At 40.6% G+C, this 21,988-nt stretch overlaps 1 protein-coding gene across 1 annotated transcript in view; it reads left to right on the forward strand.

Annotated features, from left to right (window-relative positions):
* Window positions 1-21,988, forward strand: part of LOC127648085 (1-phosphatidylinositol 4,5-bisphosphate phosphodiesterase delta-3-A-like) — a 51,599-nt gene that overhangs the window by 10,435 nt on the left and 19,176 nt on the right. Inside the window, exon 2 of the mRNA XM_052132690.1 lies at window positions 11,830-11,997. Coding sequence (XP_051988650.1) covers window positions 11,830-11,997 — 168 coding nt within the window. The remainder of the gene's footprint in view (window positions 1-11,829; window positions 11,998-21,988) is intronic.

Here is a 21,988-nt window from a genome sequence, read left to right on the forward strand (position 1 = left end):
ACAAGCCCTCATAATAAATCTCCAACTGATTGAAAGATTCACTTGCGAAATGGATTGCTGTGAACTGTGTGCCAATGATTGACTTATGTTCAATAATATGGTAGTAAACAATACATTGTTTCTAAAGCCGTTTTTTGTATTGTCTTATTAAAGATTAACTCTTCTGCCACAAGAATGTAATGCACTTTAATTATCTGAATATATAATATATATATATATATATATATATATATATATATATATATATATATATATATATGTATGTGTATATATATATACTTTTTGTAATATTTACAAATAACTATGTATAATTGTTTCCTCATTATATATTGAATTATTGTTATATGAGTGGCTTTCTCAGCAAATATATGTGTATATGCGATTAAATGTGATTAATCGCGATTAATTAATCGGGACATCATGTAATTAATTCGATAAAAAAATTTTACCGATTGACAGCCCTATATATAATCATTTATATATATATATATAAATGATTATAGGTTAAAATGTTTATAGGAAGAATGCTGGAATGTTAATGAGAGAGTTCACACAAAAATATAATTCTCTTATAATTTTCTCACCTTCATGTCATTCCTGATGTGTACAGTTGTGGCCAAAAATATTGGCACCCTTAGTAAACATGAACAAAGAAGGCTGTGGAAAAAAATAATCTGCATTGTTTAAACTTTTGATATTTTATTGAAAACATTTACAAATATCTAACCTTTAATTGAAGTAAAACAATTGGAAATATCTCATTATTAAATAAATATTTTAGAAAGTAAGAAAATAGCTAAAGCATTGAAAATGCCCATTTCCTCTATCAGGGCAATAATTAACATGTTCCAATCAACTGGAGATCTTAAGAATCAGTCTGGAAAATGACGTGTATCTATACTGTCTCCATGCATAGTGAGGAGGATTGTTCAAGTGGCCAAAGAATCTCCAAGGATCACAGCTGGAGAATTGCAGAAATTAGTTTGGTCTTGGGGTCAGGAAGTCTAAAACAAATTATAGACTATCAGACATCACCTACATCACCACAAGTTGTTTGGGAGGGTTTCAAGAAAAAAAAGTCTCTGCTCTCATCCAACAACAAACTAAAGTATCTTCAGTTTGCCAGACACTACTGGAACTTCAAATGCGACAAGTTTTATGGTCAGATGAAACAAAACAAAAAAACAGCTTTTTGGTAGCAAACACCAGTGCACACAGAAATTAAGTAGTACCCAATGCTCACGGTTAAAAGTGGTGTTGGATCTTTAATGTTGTGGGGCTGTTTTTCTGGCAGAGGTCCTGGACATCTTGTTCGGATACATGGCATCATGGATTATCATATACCAACAGATAAAAAATCTAAACCTGGCTGCCTCTACCAGAAAGCTTACAATGGGCCCTGGTTGGATCTTCCAGCAGGACAATGGTCCAAAACAAACCTCAAAATCAACACAAAAATGGTTAACTGACAACAAAATCAAGGTTCTGCCATGGCCATCCCAGTCTCCTGACATGAATCCCATAGAAAACATGTGGGGTGAACTGAAGAGGAGAGTCCACCAGCATGGACCTCTGAATTTGAAGGATCTGTAGAGATTCTGTATGGAGGAATGGTCTCAGATCCCTTGCCATGTGTTTTCCAACCTCATTAGGCATTATAGGAGAAGACGCCGAGCTGTTATATTGGCAAAGGTAGGTTGCAAAAAGTATTGAATAAAAGGGTGCCGCTAATTATGGCCAATGTGTTTTGGAAATAATTATGTATTTAATAATGAGATATTTCCCCTGTTTCAATTGTTTTACTTCAATTAAAGATGAGATTTTTGTGATTTTATTTTTTTTTAAATGCAAGATCAAAAGGATAAACAATGCAGATTTTTTTAGAGCCTTCTTTGCAATTATTTACAAAGGGTGCCAATATTTATGGCCACAACTGTATACATTTCTTCTGACCGCCGCTCTCATAACATCAGCAATGCTTGGATGAAATGTATTGTTTTATGTTATTTATTTATTTATTTATTTTAAACATTCTCTTGCAGTTAAATTCCCTCTCTAAAATTATTCAGCAATATAGAGAACTAGCGTAAATCCTCATGAAAATGGACACCTCACAATTCATTCAGATTTGATAGGCTGCTGATAAATATATTTCTGATGATGATATCAATACACGGGCGCAAAAGATCACTCGAGGACCACGTGTTGAGTAGCGCTGCTGTAGAAAACAATATATTTTCTTAATCGTCTATTTATTCACAACATCTCTCCTCAGTCTAAACGTAATTATTGCACTTATCACAGAGATTATAAGATAATGTCCTTAAAATTGAAGGCCCCAAGCAAAGCAACCGAAGTGGTGCTATTATAGCTAGAATAATACAGTAGAAAATTGCATTGTCTCCTGCCTTCAGACACAACCATAAGCATATATTTGATAATATTGATCGAGTAAGAATGTAAGAAATGCATGTGGCTGTAAATGTTTCCATGTTGATCTGCCTGTTGTGTTCAATTGCGCATGGTGTCACGTATACTTGGACAAAGAGATGAAGACTGTAGCCTGACTATGCAAAAACCTGCAGTAGCTTGATTATAACTGGCCATGTAAACATACATTTTTGCCATTTAATCCTGTTCCAAGCCAACTTTTGATGCCTTAGGGGAATAAATATCAAAACTTAGTCTCTTTCTGCCTCTCCTTCATTTTCCTCTATTTATGCCTACTTCATTCTCCTTCCCTCCCCTCCACTCTGACCTTTGTGCTTTCACCCATCTGCACAAACCCATAAGAAAGTCTTTATCAGGTTTTTACTTTCCCATTGCCTTGTTGAAGGGCTCTTTGTTGTAAACACTTTTAGATGTGTCTCAGAAGCTGTTGAGGAAATGTACTACCTCCTATGCCCCACTCTAAGTCCTTTCTCTGCTGTTGATCATCAACTTTTTGACATTATTTTGCTCTAGCTTACTGTTACTCATCTTCCAAGAGAACATTTTACTCTGCAAGATAAAAGATCTAAAAAATGTTTATGGTGAACTCCCTTTACTGTAAAGTATTATTGACAAGAGCAAATCTCCATGCTGTGAAAGAATGTTGGAGCTGTCATTGCGCTGTGAGAGGGATGCCTCTCATTGTTCAGATGCTTTTAAACCCTGTGAAAGCTCTGGCAGGGAGAATCAATCTGCATAGCACAGCAAGATTTAACTTGGCTTTAAAAGTTTGTAAAGAGCCCAGTGTGCATACTGACAATTTTGCAGTCTGTGCACTTAGTGAATAATCTGTTTTCAAGTTTGTGCAAGCCTATGAAGAAGGGAAAGCAATTTAGTCTGTGAAACAACAGCATCATTGTTCATTAAGGATGAAAAAAAAAAGCTCACTCTATCTGGCCTGCTCAACTTTTCCCCAATTTCATATTATATATTTTTTTCATTTCATACCATTGTTTTGCAGAATTCCATTGAAAATTACAGTTTTTTTTATGTTTTACTTGTAGTAATTACTGCTGACATCGACACTGAGCGTGCTGGGAAGCATTCGTTGCTAACATGTATGGCCTTGTGAATATGAGATTTATCTTGGGTCTGCACATTATGAGCAAATTATAGTAGATATTGGATTATTGAACACTTAGGATTTACTGCATGTAGCTGGTGTGTTGGACAGAGTGTCCGGAGCTCCATTATAAGAACAGAAAACTTTTTGAAGGGTTAAAAGAATGAGCATCTTTTTCTTTTTTTTCAAACAGTTTTTTTTTTTCAATTCGATTTCACGTTTCACAGAATCATTGACCCATTTCATCAGACTAAATACACAAAGCCCATTATAAAATACCACATTTCCAAAATCTTTCACACTGAAGGAAAAACGTTTGGTTACGTATGTAACCTCCGTTCCCCGAGGGAGGGAACGACACGTTGTGTCGGAGAAGCGACACTAGGGGTCTCACTTGAGCGCCGATATTCACCTCTGACCTATTGAAAAGGGCCAATGAGAGTTGGCAGTCAGTATCTGCATACCCCGCCCCCGCATACGGGTATTTAAGCGGGGCAAATACGGAAGTTTAGTCAGGATTTTTCTGAGGAGCCGGAAATGGTCCGGCCACAACAGTGGCTCGGTTCAGCGACATGGCGGAGGAAAGACACAACGTGTCGTTCCCTCCCTCGGGGAACGGAGGTTGCATACGTAACCAAACGTTCCCCTTCTGTCGCTCTCTCCACGTTGTGTCGGAGAAGCGACACTAGGGGGCCCATTCCAATCTTGCCATGCGCTGAAACATGTACGTGAACCGCCGATACAGAGGCGGGCAGGGATTTCATCCAGTGCCACGCATCGTCTGTACCTGGCTGCACGTACCCTTACCCAATGCCCCATAAGAACATCGGAATCCTTTTAGTTACCCTAGGAAGGGAACAAGGCGATGTTTGCCAACATGGGAACGGGCCAGCCTGGCTGGGCCTCTTTTCTCTCTATGTTTCTCGCATAGAGCAATCATGGCCGGGGCCCTTACACGCATATAGGGAAGGGGGTCTTACCCAGACCCTCGCGGAGACCACACCTGCCCTTTTTCTTGGGGAGGAAAAGTGGTAGACACGTCACACGGCCGTCTTAGGGCTCGTGTGGAAAGTATGGTGCGGTGGTAGATCCAGCCTCGAAAGGGGGGAGTTGCTACAGCACGGCGACCGGGGCAGCTGTAACTGCCTAAGGGAGACACGGGGGTCCGCTCGTAAGGGGACAGAACCATGGAATTACACACAGGGGGAGTCTGAGCAGGAGGCCTTACCTGTGGAGCACCTATACCAGTACAGGGTAGCCATCAGGGTACCCGCAGTGGCTTGGGTCGGCGAGTTCCTCCGCTGAACCGCGGACCCGGAGGGCTGGGGAGGAATCGACCAGGGTCCCGACTCGGAGTGGGGCGCCCTGGGAAGAAGGCGCACTACTTTACCTTGAAGTCAGGAAAAGGGCGCTGGGCACAAGCAATCCACCCGGCCGGTCGGTCTTCGTGTTACTGAGTGCTACGGGCTCGGACCTGACAAAACAGGAGACGCAACCGGCTCGACGCGGAGGTTATAAAACCTCACAAAGGTGTTGGGTGTTGCCCAACCTGCGGCTCTACAGATGTCTGCTAGGGAGGTGCCCTTGGCCAGTGCCCATGAGGACGCAACACCCCTCGTTGAGTGAGCTCGGACCCACAAGGGTAGGGGCACGGCTTGGGTGTGATAAGCCAGTGTGATGGCGTCGACAACCCAGTGGGCAAGCCTCTGTTTGGAGATGGCATTCCCTTTCTGCCGTCCCCCAAATCAGACAAAGAGCTGCTCAGAGCGTCTGGTGCTCTGTGTGCGGTCCAGGTAAATGCGCAGGGTGCGCACTGGACATAGCAACGAAAGGGCTGGGTCAGCCTCCTCCCGGGGCAGCGCTTGCAGGTTCGCTACCTGATCTCGGAAGGGTGTGGTAGGAACCTTGGGCACATAGCCCGGTCGCGGTCTTAGGATCACAGACGTATCTGCTGGACCGAACCCCAGGCAAGTGTCGCTGACAGAGAACGCTTGCAGGTCCCCGACCGCGACAGCGAGAAGGACGGTCAGCAACTCCAGGCAATTGATGTGCCAACGCAGCGGGGCCCCTTTCCAATGGCCCGCTGCTGTGTGCCCGCTGCACACGGCACCCCACCCAGACCGGGAGGCGTTGGTTGTGACCAGAACGCGTCGGGACACCTGCTGCAGTGGCACTCCTGCCCGTAAAAAAGCAGAGGTCTGTCCAGGGTCGGACTGTTTTGAGGCAGGCGGGGGTGATCCTTACCCGATGCGTGCCGTGGTGCCATGCTTGTCTTGGGACTCGAGTCTGGAGCCAGTGCTGGAGTGGTCTCATATGCATCAACCCCAGCGGCGTGACCGCCGTGGAGGACGCCATATGCCCCAGGAGCCTCTGGAAATGTTTTAGAGGGACCACTGTGCCTGGCTTGAAGGAAGCGAGGCAGTCCAGCACCGACTGAGCACGCTCGCTCGTGAGACGTGCTGTCATTGAGACTGAGTCTAACTCCAACCCGAGAAAAGAGATGCTCTGAACCGGAGTGAGCTTGCTCTTTTCCCAGTTGACCTGAAGCCCCAAACGGCTGAGGTGCCGGAGCACCTGGTCTCTGTGTGTGCATAGTAACTCTCGAGAGTGTGCTAGGATGAGCCAGTCATCGAGGTAGTTGAGAATGCGGATGCCGGCTACTCGTAGCGGGGCAAGGGCCGCCTCTGCGACCTTCGTGAAGACGCGAGGGGACAGAGACAGGCTGAAGGGGAGGACTTTGTACTGAAACGCCTGGCCGTCGAACGCGAACCGTAAGAAGGGTCGCTGTCATGGCAGAATTGAGACGTGGAAGTTCGTGTCCTTCAGGTCTATCACTGCGAACCAATCTAGATCAGAATATTTCTCTGCGTGAGCATTTTGAACGGGAGTTTTAACAAGGCCCGATTGAAAACTCGCAGGTCCAGGATTGGTCGTAAGCCGCCGCCTTTCTTGGGTACAATGAAGTAAGGGCTGTAGAAACCCTTCCTCATTTCGGTTGGAGGGACGGGCTCTACCGCGCCCTTGGCTAAGAGGGTCGCGATTTCCGTGCGCAGGGAAGTGGCATGCTCGCCGTGTACTGCGGAAAAGCGGATGCCCCTGAAGGGGGGCGGGAGCCGGGCAAACTGAATTGCGTAACCGCTGCCCCCTGGAACCAGTCATCCAATCGTGAAGGCTGTGGGGAGGATGGAGGGTTCCAATCCAGCCCCACGCTCACGGCGGCCCGGGAAAGCATGTCGGTCATCTGAACGTCGGCCTCAGCCTGGGCCTGCTGGCCCGAAGGCGGCAGTCCAGGGGAGTCCTTGGCACCAGACACCGCACTCTCCGATGCAGCGGCGAGCTCATCTGCTTCGGGCTCGGGAGGATAGACGGCCAGGCCGTGAGGCGAGCCGCTATCGCCGCGAGCTTGGACGGGGACCAGGGAGCGTGTCGGGGAACGGGAGGTTCGCGGGGGGCTACCCGGCGAAACCGCACCCGCTGCCGCCCCCAAATCGCCCCAGCACCAACCGCATCGTCCTCAATCCCATGGGAAGAAGGAGCAATGCGGGGTGCAGCTGGGGTGGCTTGCTTTCTGTTGAAAGCAAGCCGCGACAGCAACGTGGTCATGGTCATGTTCTTGCAGTGAGAACATGAACCATCCACAAACGCCGCCTCGGTGTGATCGCGGCCCAAACACACGAGACAGCGCCTGTGGCCGTCTGAAGCAGAGAGGCTTCTACCGCATCCAGGAACAACACAGGGGCGGAAGGGCATCTTGAGAAAGACGTGTCCTGAAAAGGACATTCAACGCCGCTGTGTTTGCTCTTTTAGAGAAATTTGCTCTTTCAGGGAAATTTACTCTTTTAATACACAGTGTGTGTGTGTGTGTGTGTGTGTCTGCTGTCGAGGCTCAGGGGCAACAATGCACGCCGTGCAAAGTAGGAGAAAAGCCGCTGTTGTGCGCCGTCAAATCCAACAGCATGCAGATCGTCAGAGGAAACAGGAACGTTTTAGTGGTGTGTAACTCGCAGCAAACTGCAGACAGACCATCGGCTACGAAGAAATTTTCTGACTAATCTTCTGTATTTGCCCCGCTTAAATACCCGTGATCGTGGGGCGGGTATGCAAATACTGACTGCCAACTCTCATTGGCCCTTTTCAATAGGTCAGAGGTGAATATCGGCGCTCAAGAGAGACCCCTAGTGTCGCTTCTCCGACACAACGTGGAGAGAGCGACAGAAGGGGAACTCACTATTTGCTGAAAAACTATACTCACAGCAGTCAAACAAAATTTTTCAGTCAGAATCACAATCAGAAAAACATTTATTTTTCACACAGGAAGCATCAGTTTATACACTGTGCTGCAAAAGATAACACTTTCTCATCAAAATGAATTTTATTCAGATTGCATAGTCGGATCAAAAAACATAGTCGGACAATTCAGAAACAGACATTTTATATCTAAATGTACTGGATTTACTGCATACTCAATTCTTAATGCTTTTAGTGTCTTTGCCTTTTGAAAGAAAAAGTAGCCAAAAAATTGTGATATATCATTATTGACCACCACCATATTGACAATTTCAGCTTCTTGATTTGGGTTGAACAGTCAATATCTTCAAATATTTGATGGTCTTCTCTCAATTCTGTAGAGGTTGAAAAAGCTGGGTTCTCTGTCGATTCAGTTCACTCGACATTGCGGTGAAACACTTTGGGGAATTCCTTCTCCGACAACCTAGTTGAAGCCCTTGTATCATAGCGCCAATTTTATGATTGACACTGGTGTTTGAGCCTTGCCCCTTTAGGCGCTCATTTTCCCTATATAAGCGGGCGCTCAATCACCATTTCTTCAGAATTGTCTTTCTTCAAGATAGTCTCGCCTTGACTACGACAATCATCTTGTCTGAACAGCCCTCTCATCGCCATCAAAGGACACCTTCCAACAGATGGGATTTCCCTGCAGATGCATCATGACGTTCTTTGCCTGACTCAGTGCCTGCTGCGAAAGATTCAAACCAGGTGAGGAGTACAAAGACAAGTGTGTCTTGCCTACAGTCAAGCATGGTTGTGGGAGTGTCATGGTCTGGGGCTGCATGAGTGCTGCCGGCACTGGGGAGCTACAGTTCATTGAGGGAACCATGAATGCCAACATGTACTGTGACATACTGAAACAGAGCATGATCCCCTCCCTTCGGAGACTGGGCCGCAGGGTAGTATTCCAGCAAGATAACGACCCCAAACACACCTCCAAGTCGACCACTGCCTTGCTAAAGAAGCTGAGGGGGAGGTGATGGACTGGCCAAGCATGTCTCCAAACCTAAACCCTATTGAGCATCTGTGGGGCATCCTCAAATGGAAGGTGGAGCAAAAGTTCTCTAACATCCACCAGCTCTGTGATGTCGTCATGGAGGAGTGTAAGAGGACTCCAGTGGCAACCTGTGAAGCTCTGGTGAACTCCATGCCCAAGAGGGTTAAAGCAGTGCTGGAAAATAATGGTGGCCACACAAAATATTGACACTTTGGGCCCAATTTGGACATTTTCACTTATGGTTCCAGAAGTTTAGACATTAATGTCTGTGTGTTGAGTTATTTTGAGGGGACAGCAAATTTACACTGTTATACAAGCTGTACACTCACTACAATACATTGTAGCAAAGTGTCATTTCTTCAGTGTTGTCACATTAAAAGATATAATCAAATATTTACAAAATTGTGAGGGGTGTACTCACTTTTGTGAGATATTTGTAGCGTGTGCACAGGTCAGGTTTGGGGAATGTACAATTAATATTACTGATCGAAATCAATGATTAATCGTACGGGTGACCCGGACACCACTACATATTAAAAACGCCTTAAACCTTAAAAGGAAGGCTTATATAGTCCAAGATTCTGCTTCAAAAATATATAGATAATTAAACACAACGAATTATATTTAATTAGGAATATATATTCTATGCAGACAGGCTATATTAATTTTAATAACCCGTAATGGAATTGACCCGTAGGCTACACGAACCAGTCAGTTCGATCCACTGAACCACTTTATTCGGTACTTTGATCAATTCTCCAGAGGGGTTATTCCTAGTTATAAGCTCACTCATCAAAAGCACGTTAACTTACTTTGATAATATCAGCTCAGTAGCTTAAAATCGCACATTAAAGAGGCTTTGCTTTGTAACCAACACACACAGACAATTAGCATATAATTGAGTTTAATACAAGGCACTATGATATATCAGTGCAATTGACAAACATACATATAACACAGAATAAGTATAAAATAAACGAAGTAAATGCAGTAAGGGAAAGTGAAGAATTATTGGAGGTATGGCAAACTTATTACAACAATTAACCCTTTAAGAGCCAGCAACTGGAATTACACACTTTAACGCGTTGGAATTTCAGGTGAAATCATACTTGCACACTAGACCTTTTGTGTTGCTTGAGCGAGACTGCGTGTCCTCGTGGCGTTCTTGAGACAGAGGACTTCGGTGCGGTGTTTCCAAATATGCCACACATATGATTTCGGTTAACCATAGTATGCAACGTCTGAAACATTAACCCATTAGAGTTTGCAAGAAACATAGATCAAGCAACATTTAAGGGAAATTGTGAGATGGCACATTAGATACATGTCAATATTTTTATCACGTGGATTACATATATATATATATATATATATATATCGAATATATAGGATTAAAAGTGTTCATTTCTCCTTCCCAGTACGAATTTAGTGGTGAGAGTCTGCACTCTCTAACATTCCTTTGGGTAGGAGAATGCTTCCTTTGTCAAAGCTCATTTGCATGTTTATGACAGTAAGAGATTTTGGGCTGAATGACTCAAACGATAGTAAAACATCGCGTAATATCATTCTACAGAGATCTTATATTCGAATTCAGCTCGGACAAATCGTAAGGTTTAATTTGATACCAAGAAAGGTATATTTGGTACCTTTAAAAGTGGGTTTAACATTCTTACACTCAGGCTATTAAATATAAAGCCTCCTATTAAATATAATGAGTTCTCCTACACTACTAAACAATTCTACTAATTTTGATCTACACCAAAATACATAGCACACAGGGATTACAACATATTTCATTAAAACTAAGCCCTTTTAGGCTTTATAAGAAAGACACACATTTTTACGTTCAAAAGTCCCCCCTTCCTTTCCACACGATAAGCACGTGGTGAGCATGTGGATGTCACATGCGGTTCTCCGTCAATAGTTCTTTGTCCTCTTTATCAACAGTTCACCGTACTAACAAGACCATTTCCGTGATTTTACAGAGGCTCTTTTGTCTCCAAAATAGCCGAGTCCATGATTCTCCATTCATTGATTCCTCCAGACGCTACATATTGTATATATAGCAATGTCAAACGAAAAGCATCCGCCATCGCATGCACGCTGTCTGGCTGCTCTAGTACCTCGGACAGCTCCAACCTTTTAAGGCTTGGACCGGTCTTCTGGCAAAAGGTGGTTCAGGTTGAGGCACACTGTGCAGCAGGTGACCAACCTTCGGCACCTAGCACTTCAGTCATCTGGAAATACTATCATAAGATTGCCGTTATAACACAAGGGCTTCAACTAGGTAGTCGGAGAAAGAATTCCCCAAAGCGTTTCACCGCAATGTCTCGTTCCTTTCATCTCAGGGGACCGAGGTTACATGTATAACCAGAGACGTTTCCCATACATAGGAAACAAGTATTGTGCAAATATAAAATACTGTAAGAAATACCTGTAACAAACAACTTACCGGTTCTCGGTCGAAATGATCTAATTATAGTTACAGTATAATAGATGTGGCAGCACTCTATGTCCAGCTTCTGTAAGATTCATACCATTATTGATGACACTATCTTTTACAGTAGCTTTTATCTCGTTTGATATATTTCTGTGTCTTTGTCTTCATCTACCTCTTCATGCTCTTGATTGTTCCATGTTGTTGAAGTTTCAATGAGCACTTGTTTGACTTTTATATATTTGAGACAGTGACGTATTCAATATTGGTTGATTGTGTTCACATCTCATTGAGTTTTGTTTGTTTGACTCCCTTGGTTTAGATTTGAAGGAGGCAAATTCACAATGACAATAGTGCTGGACTGCTGAGTGTTGTGTTAAGAGTTTTGCAAATATTGTGCATGAGAGCCGCAAATTGTGCAGAAGCAGGAAATAAGTGTTAACTGTTTGGCAGAATGGGCACATTAGCAAGAGAATCAGATGAATTGGTGAATTAATTTATTCACATTGTGTATCCAATTGAAAAAAACTGTAATTTTGTTTGTGTTTCTCATAGGTGTGTTGGACGATGAAGATGTACGTTTGATGTTGCAGGGCTCAAAGATGGTGAAGGTCCGATCTCAGCGTTGGAGGAAGAACAGGAGCCTGAAACTACTTGAAGATTGCGTGACTGTGTTGTGTGAGTCAAGCAAGACTTCCCGCAAGGGCCAAAGACAGAAGACCTGTGAGTGTATTTGAGTTGCAACCAAAATTAAACATCAAAATGCAGCTTTCAGCACAATAGCCATGAATTCAGACATTGCAGGATGAGTAAGTGGGTTTGATGAGTAAATTTGGTGGGAATTCACTAAGATTGAATTGTGCCAGCTGATTGTTTATTTGCATGTGCTGTTTACATTGTTTTAACACCTGATTCACTAATGTAATTGTGCAAATAGCAACAGCTCAAACACCACCAATAAGTTAGTTCTGAACTCAATTTGCAAAGCACAGTTACATTAGTCTAACTGACTAGCCGAAGTGCTAGGTTGTGGAGGATGCATTAGACTATCATCGTCTGTCACATTTGCCAGTTTTATATACAGTATTTGTCAGATATGTTGGTTCATCTATCATCATGGCCGTAACTACAATTGAGGACATCGAGGTCATGTCCTCTGTATTTTTTTCTTGAAGTGTCGTTTCATTGTGAAGTGAAAATAGCCGATGAGACAATTATCCTTGCATCAACGGACCGTCACGTGGCACGTACTTGCAGATACCGCTGTCATGTCAAAACGAAAGTAGTCGGCTGTAGCGGAGTGTTTCCTAAACCAATTAAAGAACGCAGCGCAGTGTCTCGCACAGCTCACATAAACTTCAATACCCGCAAATCCATTGTTCAAAATAAACTTGACACCATGTTAATTTCTGCCTGGGATTTTCATTCAAATGACCGAAAATGAAAAGGCTGCAACAAACTAAATTATCGTTTGGAAAGCCAGCAGAAGATGAGCAGACAAAGAGAAGAAGGGAAGGTGAGAAAGTTAATGGTTATGCAGCAAATAGCCTACAATATGAGATGCAATAGGGCTACCAATGAGATTCAAACCTATATCCTACTGAAATGCTGAAATCCAGTGTTGCAGCTAGCTAATCGGCACTGACAATTAAGCTAAATATTATATGGATAATTATTGTGTTGTGAAGTGATGGATATTATCCTTTTAATAAGCATGGCCCAAACATAACCTATTGTTGAATGATATTATGGTCAGTTATTGCCAGTATTATAATAATAATAATAATAATAATAATAATAATAATAATAATAATAATAATAATAATAAAAACAAGTCTAAATAACTGACCAATAACTTATTCAACAGTGGAGACAGGAGAGAGAAGTCAAGCAGTTGAGGAGAAAGAGTTAGAAGGAGAAAAGATGGAAATAATAGGTGAAGGGCCCTCCCAAGACAGTCAAGATGTGACACTCACTGTGTCAGAAGGTTCAAGCATTGCAGCCAATGACCCTGCAATATATAAATGCAGAAGCCACTACTCTAGATGAGGAGAGGCAGAGCATCCTTCAAACAAATGGAGCAGGGACCAGTATATATATATATATATATATATATACACTCACCTAAAGGATTATTAGGAACACCTGTTCAATTTCTCATTAATGCAATTATCTAATCAACCAATCACATGGCAGTTGCTTCAATGCATTTAGGGGTGTGGTCTTGGTCAAGACAATCTCCTGAACTCCAAACTGAATGTCAGAATGGGAAAGAAAGGTGATTTAAGTAATTTTGAGCGTGGCATGGTTGTTGGTGCCAGACGGGCCGGTCTGAGTATTTCACAATCTGCTCAGTTACTGGGATTTTCACGCACAACCATTTCTAGGGTTTACAAAGAATGGTGTGAAAAGGGAAAAACATCCAGTATCGCGGCAGTCCTGTGGGCTGAAAATGCCTTGTTGATGCTAGAGGTCAGAGGAGAATGGGCCGAATGATTCAAGCTGATAGAAGAGCAACTTTGCCTGAAATAACCACTCGTTACAACCGAGGTATGCAGCAAAGCATTTGTGAAGCCACAACAGGCACAACCTTGAGGCGGATGGGCTACAACAGCAGAAGACCCCACTGGGTACCACTCATCTCCACTACAAATAGGAAAAAGAGGCTACAATTTGCAAGAGCTCACCAAAATTGGACAGTTGAAGACTGGAAAAATGTTGCCTGGTCTGTCTCGATTTCTGTTGAGACATTCAGATGGTAGAGTCAGAATTTGGCGTAAACAGAATGAGAACATGGATCCATCATGCCTTGTTACCACTGTGCAGGCTGGTGGTGGTGGTGTAATGGTGTGGGGGATGTTTTCTTGGCACACTTTAGGCCCCTTAGTGCCAATTGGGCATCGTTTAAATGCCACGGCCTACCTGAGCATTGTTTCTGACCATGTCCATCCCTTTATGGCCACCATGTACCCATCCTCTGATGGCTACTTCCAGCAGGATAATGCACCATGTCACAAAGCTCGAATCATTTCAAATTGGTTTCTTGAACATGACAATGAGTTCACTGTAATAAAATGGCCCCCACAGTCACCAGATCTCAACCCAATAGAGCATCTTTGGGATGTGGTGGAACGGGATCTTCGTGCCCTGGATGTGCATCCCACAAATCTCCATCAACTGCAAGATGCTATCCTATCAATATGGGCCAACATTTCTAAAGAATGCTTTCAGCACCTTGTTGAATCAATGCCATGTAGAATTAAGGCAGTTCTGAAGGAGAAAGGGGGTCAAACACAGTATTAGTATGGTGTTCCTAATAATCCTTTAGGTGTATATGCTCAAAGGCAATTTGGGAAAAGGCTGTTGAGGTATAGTGTGGAGTGGGAAAATAAATACCCCTGGCTATTTTGTGTGTGTATACTGTTCAACAGTCAGAAAGGGTCAAACACCACATTCCAGAGGGATGGATTTAGGGACTGGAAAAACACTAAAGGTATTATTTATTATTTTATGTATTGTATGTATGCATTGCAGTACAGGTGTTGTATCAACTAACAGTTGAGTAAACTGAACTGATAATGGAAATAATTTTCTATCATTTATAGTTAGTGGTGAGAACCCACGTCCATTTCAGAGGATGCATACACTACAAATGGATCTCCACCGTTTCAGAGGATGCACAAGAAGCCACAACTACCAATAGGTTATATAGTTCAACAGTTCACACCCAGATACAGGAAAACACACACACACACACACACACACACACACACACACACACACACGGTGCACATGTTGTTATTGAAAATAAATATGTCTCAAGTGTTTTTTTGTATTTTTGTATGAAGATAAATTTGGTGCAAATCAAATGAGCACCTGTGACAGTGTTATTTGTAGTTGTAGAGATTAGCCGCACATGTGTATCAGTGAATTTTAAGTCACAGAGAAATTTATTTTAAGAGTTGCATGCTTGTAGATTTTTTCTCTCTCCCACAAACACAACAGTTACACCTTCTCAAATTCTTCATTGCAGGAGCACAAATCCTTTTCTACGAATCACAAATGAAGAAACTCGTACGCTCACATTTTTGCTAGTTGTTGCAGTAAATATGGTGCAAAACACATTCACACACCCGCATCAAAAAAAGAAGTCATGGACAGATTTTGCTCATCTGCAAATCAGTATGTGAATTCATCCAACAAGAGTTGCACACTTGTAGAATATTTTCTTACAAATATTGTTTTTTTCTTTGATATTTTTCTCGCACAAACACAAGTACAAAACTACAACTGCTTGAATCTGCTGCTACGAGTCTCAAACACTGTTTTTCGCACACTCTCTCTTCTGCACCAGATGTCTGTGTAAAATATGGAGCAAAAGTGAGTTGTGCATCTGTAGAGACAGTAGGCGGGCACTGTTCAGAGATCAGAGAATTTTGGCCAATCAGAAGAGCTAGTTTGGGCGCCTCTCCATTGGCGGAACATGACGCCCGAACAGGAGAAAAAAAAATAACTTCCATTATCAAATTCCCGAGCTGGCAATGGCAAATACCAATAAAGTTATGTTTTTTCTTTCTTTTTCTGAAATCACTCACCGTTATACATTTGTTTATAGTTTATATATGCACGCTGGTCACTGCGGTCAAGCCAGCCGCGATTAAAATCCATATAACAGAAAGATGTGCTTTCTGACTCCTGTTGAGTGCAGAGTCTTACTACAGTTGAGTCTTACTACATTGACGAAAATGTGTTTATTAAGTGTCTGTGACGTGCTGGTGTTTATTAATATGTTTGATTTAGCCTATGTGAAATCTGACTGGTTAAGACTCTTGGATAGAGCAGGTAAATATTTTATAACCAAAGTTTAATGAATTAAATTACATTACATTTACATGTTACATATACTAAATGTGACTTTTCTGCCAAGGATCTCTCATTGTCATTCATATGTACCTTGTAATAAACTTTGAATTGTAAATCCTGTAAAGTGCCGTGTTTGAGAAAATTAAAGGCAACATCACCCCAAAATTATTAATGTTGTTGAACTGAATACAAAGCAATAGTCACAAAATAATTACTACAAAATTAACATCAACACTGAAATAAGAGCGTGCGTTTTATCTGTCAATCAGATGCACATGAACGTTGCATTCGTTACTATAGCAACAATGCATCAAATAAATAAAGATCATCATGCCATGGAAAGCAGGAGAGCTTTGTTATAAAATGTTCGGTGTTAAAAATATAAATCAAATTCATGTTAAAAATTCATGTTTTCTTCTTTAAATACTCTGATGGTATTGATGTAAAAAACAACAACAACCCCCTTAGTAACAAATGGACTGTTTGAACCATGAGCAAGTGAAGTTCAGTGAAATAATATCCATAATATCTCAGCCTCCCCCTTTTTTAATATTTTTATTTCATTTTTTTTTTTTTTTTAAATAAAGAAAATCTCAAATACATAACGCCATAGCTTAAAGAAAATATTGACCTGTCTAAACTAATTTCATCAAACAGGCTCTTGCACCCTGTAAAATACCCTAATTTGGAATGTACCTTATTTGAGTTTAGTCTACACTGCGCTCCTGGGAAGGGTGCCAAAGTTGCAGTTACTTTGAAGTTATGTTATTGTTTTTGTGATTATTTCAGTAAGAATAGTTGAAAATGGCCATGTTCATGTTTTGATGCAATATATAAATATATTATCGAGTTTTCCTTTCCTTGTTTTTATTTTTGTTTTTTATTGTCCAGAAAGCTTGTAACCAGTGATGGTCCTCATGCTTCTGCAGAACTCCCAGGTGTCATTCTGCCGCAGCCTCTGCTCCAGCTTACTCCTATAATAATTTATAATTACTATTAATAATATTGCATTTTATTTATAGGTGCCTTCAAAGACTCTCAAGAACACCTTAAGCACAGTATTGATTGATAATGAGAATACTGCAATACAACCTAATGCAATTTAAACAAGAGTTTTATAAACAGTCAATTACAGAAAGATGGTGTGATAAGTATTATGTAACCTGTGTTATGACATGTCACAGTAGATACAAATGCAAATATGTAATTTTTAACTAATAAGACAAAAAGCTAATATGAGAAGCTAATTTTATTAGGTGTGTGTATCAGTGTGCATCAGGTGCTGACGCCACAGTAGACACTGTTGTGTATTCAGATGGATTGTGCATGAGTACAACAGCATGCTGAAAGTGCGGTTGTACTTTAAGATGCACGTAGCTGTTATCTGAAATAAGAAAAGCAAATAATTTATAAATGTGTGATCATTTGAAAACAAGGACATGACATTGTTTTGATATTTCTTTGTGTTATGAAATCTCTTTCCTTATCTCTATGATCTGTCACTTGTGTCTGGGTTTTCATTTAGATAGATCATTTTAAAGTTTAAGTTAATCTCAATGCTATATAAAACATAATATGTAAGAAGACATTCTGTGTATGATGTCAAGAGTGTATTTCCCTGTAATTTTGTCCAATACTACATTAAATGAGTTCACATTTCATATGTTAATAAGCATGAAAACTTTTTACGAGTGTTTGAATATGAGGATCTGATCCACGTGCCTTGACAAAATAAGATTTTTGGGGTGATTTTGCTTTTAATTTTATTAATAACAAACCTATAAAGGAAAGCTTTTTATGATGTGTTTGAACATGAGGAAGTGATGCAAGTGCTAGGATGAATTTTTGAGTTGATTTTGCCTTTACATTTTTCAAAAACTGTACAGTTAAATTACTTGAAAATGGATACAGTAACAGTCAGGGTAACTCTAACCTATAATCCTTTAAAAATGTGAGCAAACCTATAAAGGAAAGCTTTTTAAGTGTTTGAATATGAGGAAATTATCCAAGTGCTTGGATGCACTTTGAATTTTGGGGTGATGTTGCCTTTAATTTTCTCAAACTAGCTCTTCTGATTGGCCAAAATTCTCTGATCTCTGAACAGTGCCCGCCTACTGTCTCTACAGATGCACAACTAACTTTTGCTCCATATTTTACACAGACATCTGGTGCAGAAGAGAGAGTGTGCAAAAAACAGTGTTTGAGACTCGTAGCAGCAGATTCAAGCAGTTGTAGTTTTGTACTTGTGTTTGTGCAAGAAAAATATCAAAGAAAAAAACAATATTTGTGAGAAAATATTCTACAAGTGTGCAACTCTTGTTGGATGAATTCACATACTGATTTGCAGATGAGCCAAATCTGTCCATGACTTCACATTTTTTGATGCGGGTGTGTGAATGTGTTTTGCACCATATTTACTGCAACAACTGTAGCAAAAATGTGAGCATACAAGTTTCTTAATTTGTGATTCGTAGAAAAGGATTTGTGCTCCTGCAATGAAGAATTTGAGAAGGTGTAACTGTTGTGTTTGTGGGAGAGAAAAAAATCGACAAGCTTGCAACTCTTAAAATAAATTTCTCTGTGACTTCAAAGTCACTGATACACATGTGCGGCTAATCTCTACAACTACAAATAACACTGTCACAGGTGCTCATTTGATTTGCACCAATTTACCTTCATATTTTTGACCTCAGTATTTAAAAAATCCTGGTTACAGCCTTGGTTATCATTTAACTTCAGAAGAAGTTTCATGTAAATTCTGCATGATACATTTTACTGGAAGTGAGGAGCTAGCCGTTATTATAGTGTGATACGTCAGATTTTCAACTTTCAGGAGTATACTAGTTTTGAACCGATTGTTCATTATTTGTCCCTGGAAAACAAAAAGAATAAAATTTAAAAGCGAGCTCATTAACAACATGAACAACTCTTCTTGAATATCAGGAGAAGACAGGAAGCTTTAAGACATGGTGTGATCTACCAGAGAGAGGGTCATGTGAATGAAAGTCTGTATTAGTTATAAAACTAATCAGATCGTTTATTAATCGTTTTTCTGTGCAATCCTCTGACATGTTCGAGGCATTCCCACTACAACTGCTTTGTGATACTCTTTTAGTACAGACAATTGCCGGCACATGCGGCGATGATGCGCACAGACAAGGACCGCATTCATGGGTCGAGGAAATCTGGGCCACACTCGGTCAGGCCACGCTGTCTGTGCTGATGGCGAAATTTGCATCACGCATACTGTGTGCGGAGGGTTCAGCAATGCGGACAACCAAAGTATACTCAGGCCTTAAGAAATCAGAGACAAACCTTAGAGAAAGAAAAACAATGATCGGAATCTTTTTAAAAACACAAACACTCTTGTTCTTCTTTCAACACATAGGCTCTGAACTCTCTGCAAACTTACTTGTTTGAATTTTGTATGCAAATGTCAAACAAAGCCAGATCATTTAAATGGAAAATTAGATTTCCATTTCAATTAGATATTATCTATTAGATATTATCTATTCTAACTCCAGCTTTCCCTTCTTAATAGGAACTGTTTAGAGTTGCATTTTAATGGTAGTCTGAAGATCAGGATAAGATCAAGATCTGAGGATAAAATGTCATTTAACCTATGCTGTAATCATAACTTAAACACCATAGCTTTATGGAGAGACATTGTGTGTCATGTGCCGATTAATTGTCCCAATCTTCTACTTTCACCTCACTCTTCAGGTGATTGGTAATCTCTTTTAATCACACAAATTCAACCTTTGATCCCAACATAATGAAAACATACCACAGATTCTGCTTTGACGAGAGACATTAGGGATATGTGCTGTTCTATCAGCCCTAATCTTCCTCTAGCTTCTCAAATGATTGTTAATCCTTTTTTAATCACACTTATGCTCTTTAAATGGAATGATAATCCTCTGCGAAGGTGAAGAGAATCAGACTTCCTGCTGTAATCCTATTCTTGAAGCTTCACTGGAGCATCAAAACATTATTTCTCTCATTACACTTTGCTCTGTATCACAAAACACACATGCAACATTTTCACACAGAAATAATCATTCCTCAATTAGTTTGCTCTTACATTCTATATTTAGGCAGACACGTGCAGATGGGGTGGCTCTAGGGGCTCAAGCCACTTCCTTTTTGCTGAAAGCTGGAAAACCTAAATTCAACAACTTTCTTTAAGGTTAATAATGGTATTTCTGCCTCAATGTTTATAATTGTGCTCATCTAAATAAGCAAATTGTTGTCCTTTTCTTCCCCAATTGCGACATATTATGCATATTAGTATTATATTAGTATAGAATATTTGGAGAATAGAACTTAGGGAGGTAAGCGATACTGTACTGTGCTTTTACTCGTGATTATAATTTGCATTATTTTCGGCTTCCCTGTTCCTCGATGGTAGAACGACATTCCCAAATCCATCCACAAAACATACTCCTCTGTCTTCAAAAAATGGTTAAGGATACATCTTTTCCATAAGCACTTGACCATACACTCATAATATAATTTATATATTACTACTTTTACTGTCACTACCACATTTGTAATGTCAGTTTTTTCACATTAATGTCAAAATGACAATTAAAAAATAATATTTTTCTGGAGTGCCAAACCCTACATTCTGTGGATATTATTATTGGATATTATTATTATTTCTGGATTGTGCATTTAAATTCACAGTTTTGACCAAGTCTTTGGTTTCACTACTTTTTCTATGGAGCTGTAGATCTAATGACCCTTAGATAAAATTAACTATTATTTTTTATTCTTCCAGTCAAAATTTGTGTTGCAATAAATCTATGACAGTTGTAAATAATCCATGACTAGATGTGTGTTTAATGATTTTAAATGCACAACATGGAGGTGAAGACGAAGTATATAATATATTAGTATACTTGTCATAACTAGACTGGACTACTGTAACACTCTCATTGCAGGCCTTCCTGCATGTGCAATTAGACCTCTGCAAATGATCCAGAATGCAGCAGCATGTCTGGTCTTTAATGAACCTAAGAGAGTTACACCACTCTTTGTCTCTCTCCACTGGCTGCCGGTTCATGCACGTACTAAATTCAAGGCTCTGATGCTGGCATACAGAACAGTCACTGGGTCTGCTCCAGCATACCCAAAATAATTTATACAGAACTACACTCCCGCCAGAAGCCTGCGGTCAGCTAAGGAACGTCGCCTTGTCGTATCAAAACAAATAGGCACCAAAACACTTTCCCGGACTTTCAGTGTCATCATACCACGGTGGTGAAATGACCTTCCCAACTCAATCCGGGAAGCTAACTCAATCTCTATCTTCAAAAAAACGGCTAAAAACACATCTTTTCCAAGAGCACTTAACCAGTCACAAAAAAAAAAAAAAATAATAATAATTATTTACATTTCTTGTTGCACTTAAATCTGTTGTGTATACTATTCTGATGATAGTGAAACTTTGTAGTATGGCACTTTTCGTACCACTGTCTCCTTAAGATGATTCGCTTATGTTTTCCTCTTTTGTAAGTCACTTTGGATAAAAGTGTCTGACAAATGAATAAATGTAAATGTAAATGTAAATACTGCATATATTAGTCTTGCTGCACTCTAATTAGTATTTTTCTGATGCAATTGAAACTTTTTGAATGCAGCACATTTCGTACTACTGACCTTATAATTATGTTGTATTCTTCCTCTTTGTAACTCACTTTGGATAGAAGTGTCTACCAAATAAATAAATGTAAATGCAAAACTTAACAGTGAAGCTGCAAAGCCTTACAGTTCAAGCAGCAGAACATGAGGGATATTTTTCCAGAATAATAGACACTGAAAAATTATGTAAGACTATGGAGTAAAG

Source organism: Xyrauchen texanus, chromosome 8, assembly GCF_025860055.1.
Source record: "Xyrauchen texanus isolate HMW12.3.18 chromosome 8, RBS_HiC_50CHRs, whole genome shotgun sequence".
NCBI lineage: Eukaryota > Metazoa > Chordata > Actinopteri > Cypriniformes > Catostomidae > Xyrauchen > Xyrauchen texanus.